The sequence below is a fragment of the Callithrix jacchus genome, chromosome 18 (genome assembly GCF_049354715.1).
Source record: "Callithrix jacchus isolate 240 chromosome 18, calJac240_pri, whole genome shotgun sequence".
NCBI classification, from domain to species: Eukaryota; Metazoa; Chordata; class Mammalia; order Primates; family Cebidae; genus Callithrix; species Callithrix jacchus.
The window spans coordinates 14,718,931-14,737,006 of record NC_133519.1 but is presented as its reverse complement, the minus strand read 5'-3'; the positions used below and the strand labels follow the sequence as shown (position 1 = coordinate 14,737,006).

Below are 18,076 nucleotides of genomic sequence, written 5' to 3'. Positions count from 1 at the left end.
GGTCGAGTTCTACAGCACTGGTTCCTATTTTGTTTTATAACGTGTTTAAGACTGTCCTTCCTTTAGAGGTAAGCACCTAGAAGGAAGGAGATCCATTCCTAATTTATCTTTGTAAGTGTGATGGCACCTGGCACACTTCTTTGTACACAATAGGCATGTAATAAATAGGTGCTGAATAAATCAGTTTTTTTTTTCTCTAATAAAGTCCCAAGTACCAGGAAACTGTGGTACAAAGTTTGCTCTGCACACAAAGATAAACAGATAACACGAAATGTTTACAGCACAGGAAGAAGAGGACTTCAAGTTACTTCTCAAGGACTTCATTTTCATAGAAAAGTGCTATGGGACCACCTGGGCTCCCTGGAGAGACCCCGGGGCAGAGACGGCACATACCTGACATAGAGTGAAATGGGCACAACGGTGTTGAGGATGATGATGTAGGACCAGAAGGAGAGGAAGCCAGAGAAAAAGGCACTGTCCACTGCCTCATCCCAGGGCAGGTAGACCTGGAAGCGCGTCCCCACCTCGTGCTCCCAGATGGCATTGCCAATGGCCAGGATCACCCCCATGCAAACCAGGAATCCAAAGATCTGGGGAGGAATGAGAAGCACAGGCCAGGCTGACATGTAGGAAGCCCTCAAAACCATGTACATCTGAGACGTATTCATCCCGTGAGCCCTCAAACGCTCAGACATCTTGAAACTTGGCCGCACGCTCTCGTGCAAGCTTGTCCAGCCCACAGCCTCTGGGCCACATGTGGCCCAACACAAATTCATAAACTTTCTTTTTTTTAAGAGTCAACAATGTGTTTTATTATATATCTTAGATTTATACATTTCATATATGCTTTTAAAGCTTCAATTAACAGTTCGATACAAAAGTTAAAACCAAATACATGCAGCAGTGGTTCTCAGGCACAGCATTTAGGAGGAGACAGGAGCAAGTCTTTTCCCTAGCACACACATAGTGACTATTATGAACCACAACGGTGGTTATGTTTCCTTCTGACCTAGCTGCATTTTCCACTGAATTTTGTTACAGTGAACAGCTTTCATAGGTATGATATTGCTAACGGGAAACAATGAGATTTAAAATAAATTGATAACCTGTATTTCCTTGGATCGTTAAGACCGAAAATGATTAATTTTCTCCTAATAGAGCTCCAGAATCATCCAATGAAAATAATATTGTCCATGAAGCATCTAGAGCAGCTGCCTGAGAACCACTGCCCAGGGTTATTCAACATTTTCAGGCCTCACCGGATGAGGTAATGGTATGATGGATTTCCAGGGATTTCTGTGTCCCTGGAAAGTGCTTTCCTCATATCATAAGCGTCCTCATCAGGCTCCCCATTGCTGGCTGAATAGTACTCTATGACTGTCCTGTACACACTGTAGCCCAATTGCTTGTACATGTTGACTGCAACTTGGTTAGATACTCTTACAAAGACATCGACAAAAACTCCACCCTTTCTCTCTGCAATCTCCTCTAATAACTCCGTAAGTTTAGCAGCCAAACCAAGGCGTTGAAATTCTGGGGCAACAGACAGAGCTGTGACCTGCCCATGCCATTCTTCCCTAGCTACTGAGCCTTCTGCTTTACCCATAATATAACCCATTAATTCTCCACCAGGTGCCCCTGCAACAATGAAATACTCTGGCCAGTGGGCAAGGTGCTGTAGGTAAAAAGGAATCCCATACATTTCTGTAAGGGGATCCAAGTTAATGCTGTTGAAGCAGAACAGGTCGTGGCAAGTCAAGGCCCGGAGTGTGGTCATCGCCCCACCACCGCTTCCAAAACCCGTCAAGCCATAAACTTTCTTTTTTTTTTTTTGAGACAGAGTTTCACTCTTGTTACCCAGACTGGAGTGCAATGGCGCGATCTCGGCTCACTGCAACCTCCGCCTCCTGGGTTCAAGCAATTCTCCTGCCTCAGCTTCCTGAGTAGCTGGGACTACAGACGTGCACCACCATGCCCAGCTAATTTTTTGTATTTTTAGTAAAGACGATGTTTCACCTTGTTGACCAGGATGGTCTCGATCTCTTGACCTCGTGATCCACCCGCCTTGGCCTCCCAAAGTGCTGGGATTATAGGCATGAGCCACCACACCCGGCCAAGCCATAAACTTTCTTAAAACACCATGAGATTTTGGTAACAACCGAATGTTAAATATATATACATATATATATATATATATATATAACTCATATATATATATATATAATTCATATATATTATTATATATATGAATATGTATACACGTACACGCATATATACAATATATATATTATACCCTATCTCAAAAAAAAAAAAAATAACAAAAGCAAAAAACAGACCAGACACGGTGGCTGTTGCCTGTAATCCCAGTATTTTGGAAAGCCAAGGCAGGCAGATTACCTGAGGTCAGGAGTTCGAGACCAGCCTGACCAACATAAAGAAACCCTGTCTCTACTAAAAATACAAAATTAACCAGACGTGGTGGCACATGCCTGTAATCCCAGCTACTCAGGAGGATAAGGCAGGAGAATTGCTTGAACCCAGGAGGCAGAGGTTGCAGTGAGCCGAGATCACACCATTGCACTCCAGCCTGGGCAACAAGAGCAAAACTCCATCTCAAAAAATAAATAATTTTTCTTAAAAAATGAGATTTCTTTTTTAGCTTATCAGGTATTGTTAATGTTAGTGCATTTTATGTGTGGCCCCAGACAATTCTTCTTTCAATGTGGCCCTGGGACGCCAAAAGATTGGATACCCCTGCTCTAGCAGAAAAAGCTCAGAACTGGTGACAGGTTCTAGTCTGTCATCACTTATCATGTGGCCTTCTGTCTGACCATTATCTCATCTATATGATGGGGAAACTGAAAGAGTTGATTAGCTCCCAATCTGGCACCTTGAAACCTTCCAGAGTCCTCAAAGTTGGTAAGAGTAGGGATGAGCTACCTTTTTTTTTTTTTAATGGTACGTTAGGCTCTGCAGCACATGTGCACATCCTGCATCCTGCAGGACTGCTGCATAAGTACATACATGCCACATCCCCCCCGGGATGAGCTACTTTGAACATACCAGAAAGCTTACTATAAATTATCTATTTACCTGGGCTAGACCTCTAAAAGCCATCACAAATGCCAAGCTGTGGTAATGTTCACTATCTCACATAGATTGCCTTTTTTTGTAAACTCGGGACCAAATTGTATGTTCATAAATGTACATTGCTTTTTTTTTTTTGAGTCGGAGTTTCGCTGTTGTTACCCAGACTGGAGTACAATGGCACGATCTCAGCTCACTGCAACCTCCGCCTTCTGGGTTCAAGCAATTCTCCTGCCTCAGCCTCCCGAGTAGCTGGGACTACAGGCACGCACCACCATGCCCAGCTAATTTTTGTATTTTTAGTAGAGATGGGGTTTCACCATGTTGCCCAGGATGGTCTCGATCTCTTGACCTCGTGATCCACCCGCCTCGGCCTCCCAAAGTGCTGGGATTATAGGCGTGAGCCACCGCGCCCGGCTCATTGCTTCTTTTTAAAGACAGGTCTTGCTTTGTTGCCCAGGCTGGAATGTAGTTGCACAATCCTGGCTCAATGCAGCCTCAACCTCCCAGGCTCAGGCAATCCCCCTGCCTCAGCCTCCAGAATAACTGGGACCACAGGTGCATGCCACCAAACCTAGCTAATTTTTAAATTTTTTTGTAGAGACAGGGTCTCACTATGGTGCCCAGGCTGGTCTTGAACTCCTAGGCTCAAATGATCTTCCCACCTTGGCCTCCCAAAGTGCTGGGATTACAGGTGTGAGCCCCCACTCCTCATCTAGATTTCTTGTTTAGTCAAAAATCTTATAAATTTTGGAGTCTCTGGAGAGACGGATAAAAAAATCAGACCACTGTCCAATTTCCTACAACTATTTCCAAAGCTGCCTCCACTGTTGAGGCTTGGAAACAAAATAGGAGATTGGTGCCCAGTGACCACCAGGGGGCGACTGGAGCCCTACAGACAACCACCTCCCCAGGCTGGGTTTCCACACACCCTTTGAAGCCAGGGCGGAAACCCGCTCACCAGAGGCTGGCCCCAGCCTTTGCAAGCTGGCATGTAGGGGGCAGGCAGCAGACAGTGGGGGCGCAGGAAGGGGAGGAGAGCCCAATAAGGAGTTCAGATTTCTAGCTAAACAAGAGAAGGATTCAGGAATTGCCAAAAACTAAAACAGAAACTTTTCCTTTGGGATCCTTCATTCTTAGAAGTTGCGGGAAAAAGACCCTGCCAACCTCTTCCAAATGGAAATTTTTTTTATTCCCTCTCCATCCCCATGAAGGCCTCCTTGTCCCTGGCAAAAGCAAACAGAAGGTCACATGCTTCACAAAGTCATCATCATAACTGGAATCAGAGAAGGGATGATTTGTTTTAGCTTTAAGTTGTTGATTCGTGCACGTTCCTCAAGTTTTCTTAAATAACATCTTCCAACCTAAGAGGAGCCTAAAATAAACACTGCCTTGTGTAGCTGACCTGCCCGTGCCTTTAAAGCCAAACCTGAAGCTTTACTGACCAAAGAAGAGAAAGGAAAGGAAAAGGAGCCACCCAGGGTGAAGCAGAGGGCAGAGGCAGGGAACCAGACTCGGGGCACCTTACCCAGAGCACCAGGGTGTTCATCAGGCGATCAATACTCGTTCTTTTGAACTTTGTTCTGCCACTGTTTTGCATCAGCTTAGTGTCGGGACCTAGAAAAGAACGGGTAGGGCTGGGAAAGCCAAATAACACATCTGCCTCTGGGCTTCTGCCCTGGGCAACAAAGCAAGACCCTGTCTCAAAAAAGAAGCAATGTACATTTATGAACATACAGTTTGGTTCCCGAGTTTAAAAAAAAAAAAAGGGAAGCTATGTGAGATAGTGAACATTACCACAGCTTGGCATTTTTGTTGGCGTGTGGAGGCCTAGCCCAGATAAATAGATAACTTACAGTAAGCTTTCTGGTATGTTCAAAGTAGCTCATTCTGGGGGGGATGTGGCATGTATGTACTTATGCAGCAGTCCTGCAGGAAACAGGATGTGCACATGTACCCCAGAGCCTAAAGTACCATTAAAAAAAAAAAGGGGGGCTCATCCCTACTCTTACCAACTTTGAGGACTCTGGACAGCAGGGTGGAATAGAGACACTGGCTGGATAAGAGGGCTGTATGGAGACCTGGAGGCTTTTTACCTTAGATATTCTCCCACCTCATCCCATACTCCTGAGGGAGGGCTGGCTGAGTCACTAACTCTTGCCCTTCTTTCTTTGGATGCTAGGAGGCTCACCTGCAAAGATGACCAGCCCAAAGCACCACTCGGTGTTTCGCAGCACACAGCCCCGCAGCAGCATGTTCTGGTTGCTCAGGGGGAACTTGTCTTCCTTCCAGTAGAGGGTTCCGCTGAATTTGTCCAGTTTGTTGTTGGGAGGTTCACAGATCACTTCACCTGAATGGAAGACAAGAATTTCACTGCTCAAGTACTGCTCCAGTCTACAGCCTGATCACAAGACCGTAAACCAAAGAGAAAATGAGCTGAGGGAGAGGATGCCAGGACAACGGCCCATCTATACGCTGCTGCTGGGAGTGTGAGCTGACGCAACTCTTCAGGAAAATAATGAAGCAGGTTGGGCAAGGTGGCTCACACCTGTAAGCCCAGCACTTTGGGAGGCTGAGGTGGGCAGATCACTTGAGGTCAGGAGTTTGAGACCAGCCTGGTCAACATGGTGAAACCCTGTATCTACTAAAAATAAAAAAATTAGCTGGGCATGGTGGTGGGCACCTATAATTCCAGCTACTCAGGAGGCTGAATCATGAGAATCGCTTGAACCTGGGAGGTGGAGGTTGCAGTGAGCCAAGATCGCACGACTGCACTCCAGCCTGGGCGACAGAGTGAGTCTCTGTCTCAAAAAAAAAAAGCAGCAGCATAACCTAATATTTGCTTGTATAAACATATATGAAAAAGTGTGGATGAACACACACTGACTATCAGTTAATGTGGCTACCTATGCAGGGCAGAAGAAGAGGAAAGGAAAAGCTATTTTCTTTTTTTTTCTTCTTCTTCTTTTTGAGACAGTCTCACTCTGTTGCCCAGGCTGGAGTGCAGTGGTGCAATCTCGGCTCACTGCAACCTCTACCTCCCAGGTTCAAGCAATTCTTCTGCCTCAGCCTCTCGAGTAGCTGGGACTACCAGTGCCCACCATCATGCCTGGCTAATTTTTGCATTTTTAGTAGAAACAGGGTTTCACCATGTTGGCCCAGTCTGGTCTCCAACTTCTGGCCTCAGGCAATCTGCCCACCTCAGCCTCCCAAAGTGCTGGGATTACAGGTGTAAGCCACAGTACTGGCCTCTATTAACTTTGTCTTATGTACTCTGTATGGTCTGTCTTATAAGAAGCATATATTATTATTCCAAGCTAATAAGCAAAAAGAATAAGCTGAATTTCTCTCAGCATGCATAGCACATGGGGCGCTATCAGCCACAAAGTTCCCTTGAAATAATCAACTCACAACCAAGAGGTAGCCACACATTATCAACATTCCCCTCCCCAAAACAGTCCTGGGAGTTGCCTAATCATAACAACAAAAAGCCCAAAGGAAAAGGTATCATTTGACTCCCCCCAAACAAAACCCAGCCCCCCTCCTCTACCTTCAGGCTACTCCTCCAAAGATTACTCACCATCAAACTTGGCAAGCTTACTGATGTCTCCCAGTTCTGAAGTGATTGGAATCGCCTGACGTACTTTCATGTTGGTCTCGCTGGAAGGACAGTATCCCTGAGTCCCCACTCCTTCCTCATCCTCTAAATGTTTCCTTTTAATAGATCGCTCTGTTGCCCAAGCTGGAGTACAGTGGCACGATCATACTGAAGCCTCCAACTCCTGGGCTCAAATGATCCTTCCACCTCAGCCTCCCAGGTAGCTGGGATTACAGGCATTAAAACTATCATGCCCAACTAATTTTTTAACTTTTTCCTATTTTTTTTTTTTTTTAATAGAGATGAGGTCTCACCATCTTGCCCAGGCTGGTCTCAAACTCCTGGGCTCAAGCAATCCTCCCACACTGGCCTCCCAAAGTGCTGGGATTTATAAGAGTGAGCCACCATGCCCAGCCTTCCCCATCCTCTAAATTCTACCCAGGGACACGTAAGCATAGGGCACAGCTGCTTAGCCCAGCAAATACTGGTTGAATAATACTTCATATATCCAAAGTCTTTCTTACCCCTGATTTTGCCAAATTCAGACAGAGCCCAGACCTAAGAACCTCGTTCAAAGACAATCTTTTTGCCTCCAAAGAGACAGAAGGAGAGGGCTGACACTGAGCATGCCGCTTACCCATCCAGTTCTGCTGTCTCTATGTAACACAGCCCATGGGGCTCACTGCTGGAAAGGAGGAGGAGATCCGCCTAGAGAGAAAACCTAATGAGAAGTCCAAATATGCCAAGCTCCACCCCCAGTGGGCTGTGATGATGGCTCCTCCCACTAAGCATTCTTGGTTTGCTTAGTTCCAGGTGCATCAGTGGCCCCCGGCGTGAGAAAGTTTCCTGCTGTGGGTGGGTGGGTGTTTAAGAGGCAACAGTAAATCGGGAAAGCTTCGTCCCTTTCTGACAAAGAAAAGGAAGAATGCTATAGGCCTAGAGGGGTACCCTGTCCCTTACCGCCACAAACTGGTTATTTTCTAGCTTGATAATATCACCAACACAGACATTCATCCACTGCTCCTGCTGGAGGCTGAGGCAACGAGAAGACAGTGAAGAGGCTGTCAGGAGCTACAGAGGCTCCTAGGGGACCCCCTTCCTCCCCAGAGCCCTTGTCTACAACAGGCACTCACATTCCATTGATCAGCACCTGAGACTGGCGGTTATTCACCTGGTTGTCACTCTTGTGGCGGAACTGAAAAGAAGAAAGCTGTAAAAGGTAAGACACCGTTCCCTGCCTGGAAGGAATTCGCTGATCAGCAGAACTCAGAGCACGTAGAGTAACGCCTCATACGCACCCCATCACAAACCAGTTCTCTCCTTTACTCCCCCCGCCCTCAGAGCAAAAAGACACCATGGATCTAGCCAGACTGGATAAGGGATGTCAAGGAAACCAAAAAATTGTGCTGGATGAAGGTGGCCGTGAGTTGGGGGTGGGCATGGGAGTAATGGTGGGTGACTGGAACAAAATGGAGGAATTAAAACAACTCACATAGTCATCAGTGGCATCTTTAACAGCTGTGATGGTGAGGACAAGAACCAAAGGCACAATGGTGGTGAACCAGGACAGGGAAGAGATCTGTGGGATCAGCTGAAAGGAAGAAAGAGAAGCATGCCTCCGAAAGCCCATCTGATGCCCTCCTTCCCCTTCCTCTTTCTTGACTTTAATCAGTTTGGGGAGCTGCAAAAGATCCACTAGGTATGGGTCACCTACCTGCAGAATGAGGAGGAACAGGAAGTAGGTATTGGCAACTTCCTGGAACTGCTCAAAGAGGTTGACAGGCAGGAAGGTGAGAATATTGTACTTGGAGGTCTTGATGCAGTTACTCTATGGCAGGAGAGAAGATAAATGAGCAGCCTCCAGCCCCAACCCAGAACCAGACTGAAGCTGCCTCACCATCTTTATACTTCCCCAGATCTCTGCCCCAAAAGCCAGCAATAACAGGTGTGGGAGGGGGAAAGAGGAGGAGAGAAGGGAGTCTCAAGGGGTCAATGTATTCTGCTTCACTGACAGGTGAAGGCATGAAAAATTCAGCACAGTAGCAGATGGAGAGTGGCTGAGGAGGTTGCCTTCCCCTCCCCCAAGCACTCTTCCCAGGCAGCCCTCAGTCCCAGCTTAGGCTGTCCTTGCCCCTCTCCAATCAGAGAGAAGGAACAGGTGGCCTAGAGTCACTTACCGCATACTGGAATTTCTCATTGTATTCTCGGTCATTAGCCCGCGCCCTCCTTTCTTCTTCTGCAACAAAATGATGCTGCAGTCAAGAGGAGCAGACTGAGGTCTGGACCAACACTTTGCGAGGGGTCCCTGGTTGTTTCCACAGAATATCGTTTTAAGGAGTTAGCTCCACAGCTGAGGGGTCATCACATTCTTCCCTCCAGTGCACCTTGCACCAGCGGCCTGACCGGCTCTCCAGGTTACACTCACAGGACAACCTTCAAGGTCTACAACTGGGAGCACCCAGTTTGTCTCCCCCACCCCCACTCCAGAGGAATCTTAGCCAATCCCCAGTCTGGGGATTCCCCAGCCCCTTTTGCTGCTATTATTAATGCATACATCGTCATAATCAATGAGTAGCGCTGAAAACACAAAGCTGCCCTCCCCCTGGGGACCACTACACATCTAGCCGCTCTACTGCTGTCTCCCTATTTCGAGGGTAGGCTAGGTGGCAAGAAGGAGGGTCACTGTACCCTGGAGCTGCGCTGCGGCAGCATCCCAGCCCCACGTGCAGTCCCCCTACAGGAGCCTCTGCTTGTCACATGTCACCAGCAGCTGCTTCTGACTGGCCCACAATGACATCACCTTATTTCAAAGCTCATCTTCAAGTAGGAAAGGTATGGGGTGGCCAGGGATATGGGTCATGCGGACTGAGACAGAGATGGAGGAGGGAGGAATGAAATGTAACTGAAACAGTCGGTCTCTAACTGGACCTTTCTTGTGCTATCTGCACGCATTTCCCTTAAAGGGCTCATTTGTCACTCAGTTAGTGACACTTATCTAGCTAAACCTATCCCAAACCTCTGCAGGCCTGGGACTGCAGCCACCAAATTCATGTCCCAGAACAAGGAGTTGTCCTATCATGGATTCCCCAGCCCATCCCCCGGGGGGTCACCATGACCTCATGCTGCAAAAGCGGGTAATTTGGTTAGGCAGTAAACCTAATGCCTTAAACCTGTCCAGGAGCCAAAGACAGCATTCCAGAACCTTTTCCACACTCCCCAGGACCCCTGCAGAGCACACTGCAGTAACAAAACCCCAGGCCACAGTGCCCCCTGCCTACCAAGCCACTTCACTCCCAGAAACTTCCCTAAAGGGGTTCCCTTCGGCTGAGTCCCCTGCGCAATCAGCCAAAGACCATGCAAAGGAAGATGGTGGGAACTAGACCCTTCGGGTCTGGAAAGGGGATCGAAGAAGGTAGGGGGAGGCTGGGGACAAGTGAATGTGGGGATTGGAGGGGGGAAATAATTGGAGGCCAGGATCTGCCTCCCGTTACCTGTCCCCCAAGAGGGCTTCTTTCGGCTCCAAGAGGGAGGTGGCCGGGCCCGAGCCCACTTCTCGGGCATCTCCTTGGGGACCGTCATAATCCCGGTTTGAGTGGGGGACGGCAGACAGTCTATACGTCCTTGGCCTTAGCGGCATCGAAGGGGCGGACCCCCGGGGAGGTGCAGGAGCCGCGGCCGCTCAGAGGGGAGCCCCGGCCGTCGGGCGCACGCCCCACTCACAGCCCAGGCCATCCTCCCAGCCGCCGGCACTCTGGGACGCCGCGAGCTCAGCTGCGCCGTGGCCGCCCCCCACTCCCCCCAGCGGACGCCTGCGTGCGCTGAGTGGCCCCAGACGCGCAGAGCACGCCCAGGGCTCCGCCCCCGCCCGCTCCCCAACTGCAGGGACCGCAGCCTGCTAGTGCGCCGCGTAGGCGAAAGCTCGCGCTCGAGCCCCGCCTTCCCTCCCACCCCCGGCCAATGCGGACTGCCAGCGTTGTCGGGGGCAACCGCTTTCACGCACACACACCCCCGCCCGCGGGAAAACGGGTGGATGGAAAAATGAGGGGGGCAGGGAGGGGGTGAAGGACCGAGCAGAGAATGAGAACACAGCTCCCTAGGCTAGAGAGCAGGAGCTGCAGGTGCCCCAAGACTGCAGATGTTTCGGGGCAGGATGGTGGGAGGGAGCTGGTGCTCAACGAGGTCCTGGCAGATAACCGAGCTTTGGAATGAATCAAGCGGAAGAATTTGGTTTCCTAGGCTCCCTCCAAGCTGGATAGGGGCTGTAAGCTACACTCCCTCAGACTATACCAGTTGTCCCTTCTCCCTTTGCTCCCTGAGCCATAACACCCACTCTTGATGGTTCCCGGGATCTCCCTCCTTGCCTGTCTTACCTGGGGGGCGCTTTTTTGCACACAGTGCCATCTCACCCAGCAAGGTCCCAGCAATCCCATGGGAGACCCTGCAAGAAGGTGACAGATGAATGAGGTCAGGAAGCTGATGGTAACTCTTCCCTCCCCTCATGAGATCCCTTTTGAAGACCCTCCTCTCCAGCTCTGACCTTACCCCTCCCCCAGCCTCCTCTTTCCAGTCTCTCCTCTTACTGCCCTGATGGGTCCCTGGGAAAGAGGGGGCTTCCCCACCACCTCCCATCATACCCCTGCCTTGGGTGACATGGGGGGCTGAGACTTTACAGAAGCGAAGGCCCGTAGGGAAAGAAGAGGCCAGATATTGAAAAAAGGGGCACAGCTCTCAAGGTATCCATCCCAGGGACAACGGAGGCTCCCAGGTGTTCAGGTGGCAATGAGTAGTGCTTGTGCTTACTAGAAAGCGTTTCCCCAAAGGGTGGGGTGGAGGGAACGTAAGCCAGGAAGCACCTGGCAGGGCATCAGGAAACAGGGCGGGCAGGCTCCACCCTTCTCAAAAGGCTCAGAAGTTCTCCGTCATCCCACCCCCCATTGCTGGGGCTTCCATTATCACCTCCTCCAGGGGGAGCTCACATTCGAGGCATAGCTGTCACTTTCTGCACAGACAGTCCCCAAACAGCTTCCTCTGAGCCTGGGTCAGCCACCTTTCTGGGCTGGCAGAGGGATCTTCCCAACCCTAGTGGGGAGTCTGCCCCTCACTGTCTCCCACCGCAAGCCTAGTCCAGTCAGCATGGCATGGGGCAGGCTCAGGGAGGGCCAGTGAGACAGGCCTCTGCCTGCTCCACCTTCCCACGTCCTTTCTTTCTCCCAAAAAGGTTCAAGGCCTGGCCTTACAAGGCAGGGTCACAGAGCCTCATCCTTATTCCCCAGCCTGGCCCAAAGGAAACTACCAGTCACCTCCTCTTTCTTTGTCTGGGTGGTAGGCCTTTCACCTCCTCATCCTCTTTGGTTCCCCCTGCCTGCAGCCTACCAGTCACACCCCACCAGCCTGACAGCCCCAAGAGATACTAATTGCCTGTCTGGCAAACCTCTATAATTACAGACTCTGTCAATGACCCAGTCACCCACACCAGTTCTCCCTTCACCAGCTCAGATCCCACCCTTAACTCCAGGTCAGGCAGTCCTGAAAGCCAGAAGTCCTTTTCATCCCTGACCCTCTCCAACTATGGTAGGCGAGGGTGCCTGGCTCAGGAAGAAAAACCTCATCCACATTTTAGAGATGCCAAGCCCTCCTCCAGGGCCCCCTGCCAGGGTCTCCACCCAGTCTGAGTATGAGTCACAGGAGGGTGGGGAGCGCAGGGAGAGGTTAAAGGATGTAAGGGTGGGCATCACAAGTTCTACAGGCAGCCCCACCCTTGGGGAGGGAGGGATCAAGAAACACAATCAGCCTGAAGATCTAAGTTTGAGTCCCAAGAAAGAGTTAATGTAGGAGCTGCACACGCCCTCAGGAGTCAGGAGTCTGGATAAGGACCAGGAAAGTTGTTTTACCTCTGAGACCCTGGGGAGACTGAAAGCAGGCTTGGCCCCAGACCTCTTCCCCTCTGGGGGGGCTGGAGGGGCCATGATTCCAAGGGAAAGGGAGGAGAGACCTGGGAGCTGGGATCACTCTCACTTTTCCTTCTCAGTCTCACACAGCCTGGGTTTTCTGAACAGGTCAGGCTCCTCAGCCACGTTGCCCTGCCCCGTCACCCTGCCCCAGCCCCCTCTCGGCCACATTTGGGATAAAAATAGCCAGCCCCGGCAAGAAGGCAATGCTCCATGGAGGAAAACAGCTCCTCCTATAGGTCCGGGCTCTGCTCCCTTCCGAGCAAGAGCCCCAAAGGCTGGCCACTTCTTTCAGAGGAGGCTGGCGGGTCAGGGAAACAGGAGGAAATGGAAGACCCCCAGGTCACCGGCCACCAATACGAACTCGGGCCACCTTCCGTCACCGAGGACAGAACTCAGGGCACAGCTATCATCTCCCAGAGCTACCGCCCCTCCTGACACACTCGGTTTTCCTCAGGCAGAGAGACCTCCACCTTAGAAAGACAAAGCCTACCAGCCCGAACTCCCTTCTCCAGGCACCGAACCCTCGGGGCCCGGCTACTCCTCTCGCCCCACAACTCTCTGGGCGGGTCTCCGGCGGCGGAGGCTGCACAAGATTTTCCTGGGCACTCGCGCCGCTCTCCTGCTCTCCACGCGCCCCTTCGGCACCCCATCCTCCCACCCAGCACACAGTCCCCCGCTCTGCCCCGTCCCCGGGCACCCGACAGCCCCTGCTCTCCAGTCGGCCGCCACCCCCGCCCTGTCTGGCCGCAGCTCCCGACTCCCGGTCCCCGGTGCTCGCCCGTCTACACCCGCTCCAGGGCCCCTCCAGCCCCGCGGCCGCCGCCGCATCCCTCTGCCCTCCCGGCCCCGCGCTCCCGGGCGCCCCCGCCTCGCCTCGCCTCACCTCAGCGCTCAGCGCTCGGCGCCCGCCCCGGCGGCCCCGTCCTGCCCATGCCGGGGGCTGGGGCGGGGGGCGCTCGGCTCAGCTCCCCGCGGGCTCCCGCCCCCCCAGCTGTGGCCCCGCTCCCCCGGGGCCTCGGCCCGCTACTTTGTGTCAGTTTCAGCCACGGCGGGGCGGAAGTGACGGAACTGGCGGCGGGGCCGGGGGGCGGGAGGGGGTTTTGGGGAGGGGAGAGGGATCTGGGAAGAGGGAGCAGCCATCTTTGTGCGGGGCAAGGGGAGGGTCTTAGCCCTTCCGAGGCTCGGCGTGGCCGGGCTGGGATCCCCCCAACACGCACGTCCATCTGCATCTTAAAAGAAAAAATAATTTGGGAGGCTAGATCGCTCAGAGGGTTTTTTTAATTTGGAAGAAGGGAATAGAGGAACAGTGCCTTCTCTGCAAAACGAGCATCCTCTGCAGGGAGCGGCGGGAGAGCTGTAGAAGTGGTGAACAGCCTGAATCTCCCCGGCGCCAGGTTGCCCTCAGCCCCCGACTCTCGCTCCTCGGAGCCGTCCGCCCTCCGTTCCTTCACCCTTCCTCCTCGCCCTGCCTCATCTCACTGTATCTCACTCTCCTTGAGTGCACAACGCCGCACCGAGATGTCGAGGAACCGTGCCTCAGTTTCCCCGCCTTGCTCTCGGTCTCTGTGCCCCGCCGCCCTCCCTCCCTCCGTCCCCACCACGCCCCCTAAGTGGAGGCGGCCTCCCCACCCTTAACTACCCGCTGCGGGAGGCTTCCCGAGAGGGTGAAGGCGGGAGGCACCGAGGCGATGAGAGCTGGGAGTCGGCAGTCGGGACAGGCTGCGGAGGGCAGTCCCCAGGGTTGTGCCCTACCCTGGATGGTGGCCCCCTCCACCCTGCAGATGCCCACAACCGTCCCCGTCCAGCGTCCGGGTGCGCACCCTCTAGCGGCTACTTCGAGTAACTACGTTCCAAGAGGCCTGGAGGGTCGTGAGCGGGGTGAGAAGCCTGAGTCCCGGTACCTTATCCTCCTCCACTTCTCCCTGTCCAGGATCCTTCTTAGGAGGAAGGGGTGCCAGGTGGGTAAACGGGAAGCCTCCCAGCTTCTGGCACATGAACAAGGAGGAAGGATAACTGTTGCTCCCAGGCAGGGTCAGTGGCTGGCTCCAGGGTCCACGAGTGAAGTGAGGATTGGCCTAATCATAGCTTACACTCGAGCACCTGAGCTGAGGCAGGAGTTTTTAACTCTGACGCTTTATGTTGGGCAGACACCAGATGCTGAACTGGCTCTGGGTCCTCGGGATGGTGCAGAGCCACCAACAGCTGGTAAGTGGCTGTGCCAAGGGTGGCTCCCACCATGGGGGCCACCACAGGCACCCACCACCAACCATTACCAGCACTGCAAAAGAAGGACAATAGGCGGGTATCAGGAGTGACTCCCTTAGCCTCCCCCTCTCCAAGGACCAGGGGCAGTAGCAAGAGAGTGCCCTAAAGTTGTTCCCGGAGTGGTAGACACCAGGAAGAGGATTGCCTTGGCACCGGAGCATAGTATTTACAAGAGGGAACCCCAGGAGAGCTCTGTCCAGCCTCTTGCCTTAAGGAGTGATCTGAATGTATTAATTTTGCTGATGAAGTCTCTAATGTGCACAGAGGTGATATACCATGCTTAAGAACACAACCTCTAAATCTTACTGTTTCCGTGAAAAGTGGGGAGGGAAGCAAGGGAGAAAGAGGGGGCATGTGACTTGGAGAAAGAACATTGTCCTGAGAGGCCAAGAGAGCTATTTAAAGACAGACTTTGGGGACCCAGGGACAGAGCCCTTAGCAGAGGAACGTGAGTGGAGGCCAGCACCAGAGGAGGGTCTCTCCCACCTGAAGACTTCAGGACCCCAGCCAGCCACGTAGGTGAAGAGACGTGGGCCCAGGTCCCGCGCCGGGTTGAGTGGAGTCCCGCAGTTGGCACCCATGGATAACCCGATGGCCAAGACCAGCATCCCCACCACCACAGGCTCCAGACCCGCAGGGACTCCCTTGTTCTGTCTGTCCAGGATGGCCAAGAGCCCCACGATCAGCACCCCGGTGCCCAGAACCTCGAAGTAAACAGAGGCAGAGGGGGCCCCGTCAGCTTCCAGGTGCTCCATCTGCCCTCTCTCATCCAAATGCTCCATGTCATCTAGCCTTGTGCAACACAGGCTGTTGGGGATGGTAGGGGGCGCCAAGATGGACCCAACCGACACTCTACCCAGAGACCGAACAACCGGCTGGGGTCTGGAGGAACAGGGCGAAAGTTGGGTCCCCAGACCTCCCCCTCACACCTACCTGATCCAGGAAGCCATTGTTCAGGGACAGATAGGGGGCAGGATAGGTGGCAAAAATAGAGGCTGTCTCCTTGGGGCCAGTCACTGTCAGATTCCCACCTGTATAGTTCTGCAGGGCATCTGTGGACGAGGGGAACACCCAGGATTTCCCTCTTTGCTTGTTCATCCAAAACCATTCTGAGGTGCCCCTGCCCACCCACAGGTGCTCCCAAGGCATGGCTCCCTCTGTTCCCTCTGTCACCGTAGTAGAGAACATAGGTGGCTCCTGAAGCACAGAAAGCAGACAGCAACTGCACCAAGATGTAAATAGGGAGCTTGACCCAGGGGAGGCGTCCAAGGAGGCACATGGCCAGGGAGAAGGCTGGATTCAGGTGGGCCCCTTCAAGGATCAAGGAAAGAAATACAGCATCTATTAAGTGTCACTGCCAAGCATTGTCACCAGACAACACTGCCGCTTCTTCCTACAGCTCTTAAGGGAGGTAGTATAATTTCCATCATGCAGCTTAGGAAGTTGAGGCTCCAGGACGTTAAGCAATTTATCAAAGTCACACTGTGGGCTGGGCACAGTGGCTCATGCCTGTAATCCCAGCACCTTGGGAGGCCAAGGAGGGTAGATCACTTGAGGTCAGGAGTTTGGACAAGCCCAGCCATCTGGTTAAAACCCGTCTCCACTAAATACACAAAAATTAGCCAGGTGTGGTGGCAGGCACTTGTAATCCCAGCTATTTGGGACGCTGAGGGAGGAGAAATGCTTAAACCCAGGAGGGAGAGTTTGCAGTGAACAGACATCACACCACTACACTTCAGCCTGGGCAACAGAGTGAAACTCCATCTCAAAAAAAAAAAAAGAAGAAGAAGAAGAAGAAGATACTGTGAATCCAAGATTGGAACCTAGGTCTGTCTGCTTTATCCACAGCAACACACTATGTCTCAAGGCTCCAGCCAGGCACACACCGAGGCACTGTGTATCTGCGGACAAGCAGGAGAGGCCCTGAGCAGAGATGAGCCCCCAGAGGGCTTCAGGTGGGGAACACAAAATGATAGCCCTTTGTGCCTGCCATAGATTTCTACCTAGGTGAGCCAAGCATTCGTGTGAGGAAGAGGGATGGAGAGATACAGAAAGGGGATGGGCTGGTGGGGCCAAAGGCTTATCTCGATCTGGGGCACTGGTCAAACTCAAGGAGATAATGCCCATGAGTCACAGAAGGATTTGCCTTTCCACCATCACCAGACAGACATGCTCACATGCACGTCTCACCTGCTCCGATGACCAGACCCCTCCCTCCTCACCTGAGACATTACCACCCACGTAGATGGCTATCGTGACGGACAGAGAGCCAGCCAGAAACATGGTGAAGAAGTTGCCTTTGGCTTCTCCACTGGTGACAGCCTGGGCCACAGCTCCTTGGGTGAGGAGCTGGGGAGAAGAGGGGAGATGAGGAACAGGGGCCCAGGAGACCAGCAGGGAGAAGGTGGGGAAGGCCAGGGGGGCAGCCGAGGAGATGAAGGGCATGGAAGACAAGCACGGGAGGGAGAAAAGCAGAAGGGAAGGGAAAAGAAATGGAGACAGTGGAGGAAGAAGAAACAAAAAGAATGTGGGAAGAAAAGTGAAAAAAATAAGAAAGATGAAGTAGAAGGCCGGACACGGTGGCTCACGCCTATAATCCCAGCACTTCGGGAGGCCGAGGCAGGTGGATCACGAGGTCAAGAGATCGAGACCATCCTGGTCAACATGGTGAAACCCCGTCTCTACTAAAAATACAAAACTTAGCTGGGCATGGTGGCGCGCACCTGTAGTCCCAGCTACTCGGGAGGCTGAGGCAGGAGAATTGCTTAAACCCGGAAGTTGGAGGTTGCAGTGAGCTGAGATCGTGCCATTGCACTCCAGCCTGGGTAACAGCAGCGAAACTCCATCTCAAAAAACAAAAAAAGATGAAGTAGAAGAGGAAAGGGGGGACAAGAGGATGAAAACAAAAGATTGGGAGCTGGCAGTTGGGGGACACCAGGAGAAAGAGACAAGGACACCAGAAGGAGCCGGGGACTTTTGCCCACCTCCCTTCTGCCCTCCCCCAGTTACCCAACCTACCATGAGCACAAACACACCCAGAAACTCTGCCAGGCACTGCCGGGCCAGGAGGCTGCGTATCTGGAGGTGGCCCCTGACTTCAGCCCGGGCCTGAGTGAAGACCATGGTGGAAACACCCTGTGCCGCTCACTCTCCCTGTCTGCATAGGCACACTGCC

General features: G+C 52.5%; 2 protein-coding genes and 1 pseudogene across 6 annotated transcripts in view; all 3 read right to left on the bottom strand.

Moving 5' to 3' along the window:
• ATP8B2 (ATPase phospholipid transporting 8B2) overlaps positions 1 to 14,413 on the bottom strand; it is a 28,944-nt gene extending 14,531 nt beyond the window's left edge. Inside the window, exons 1-12 of one of the 3 annotated variants that reach the window (XM_054247966.2) lie at positions 14,276 to 14,413; positions 11,056 to 11,123; positions 8,863 to 8,921; positions 8,400 to 8,513; positions 8,178 to 8,276; positions 7,819 to 7,880; positions 7,646 to 7,718; positions 7,323 to 7,393; positions 6,668 to 6,747; positions 5,279 to 5,437; positions 4,616 to 4,704; positions 394 to 590 (exon numbers count right to left, since the gene is read on the bottom strand). In XM_054247966.2, the coding sequence (XP_054103941.1) occupies positions 394 to 590; positions 4,616 to 4,704; positions 5,279 to 5,437; positions 6,668 to 6,747; positions 7,323 to 7,393; positions 7,646 to 7,718; positions 7,819 to 7,880; positions 8,178 to 8,276; positions 8,400 to 8,513; positions 8,863 to 8,921; positions 11,056 to 11,086 (1,034 nt within the window). In that variant the 5' untranslated portion in view covers positions 11,087 to 11,123; positions 14,276 to 14,413. Of the gene's footprint in view, positions 1 to 393; positions 591 to 4,615; positions 4,705 to 5,278; positions 5,438 to 6,667; positions 6,748 to 7,322; positions 7,394 to 7,645; positions 7,719 to 7,818; positions 7,881 to 8,177; positions 8,277 to 8,399; positions 8,514 to 8,862; positions 8,922 to 10,176; positions 10,461 to 11,055; positions 11,124 to 13,519; positions 13,687 to 14,275 lie in introns of those variants that run through there. The other 2 variants (XM_008984479.5, XM_008984478.5) reach the window with 2 other exon arrangements.
• LOC100385301 (N-alpha-acetyltransferase 20 pseudogene) lies at positions 597 to 4,700 on the bottom strand (annotated as a pseudogene). The gene has a single exon (XR_013529379.1). The product of XR_013529379.1 is annotated as an N-alpha-acetyltransferase 20 pseudogene (transcript).
• Positions 14,414 to 14,564: 151 nt separating the features above from the next.
• On the bottom strand, positions 14,565 to 18,076 carry AQP10 (aquaporin 10). Of its 2 annotated transcripts, XM_078355794.1 has the most exons (6): positions 17,920 to 18,076; positions 17,124 to 17,250; positions 16,075 to 16,212; positions 15,835 to 15,953; positions 15,388 to 15,605; positions 14,565 to 14,914 (listed from the first exon to the last, which is right to left on the bottom strand). In XM_078355794.1, exons 1-6 carry the CDS (start codon positions 18,022 to 18,024, stop codon positions 14,716 to 14,718), a joined length of 906 nt encoding a protein of 301 aa, XP_078211920.1. In that variant the 5' UTR covers positions 18,025 to 18,076; the 3' UTR covers positions 14,565 to 14,715. The 2 variants fall into 2 exon arrangements, with proteins under 2 accessions (XP_078211920.1, XP_078211921.1); XM_078355795.1 differs by lacking the exon at positions 16,075 to 16,212.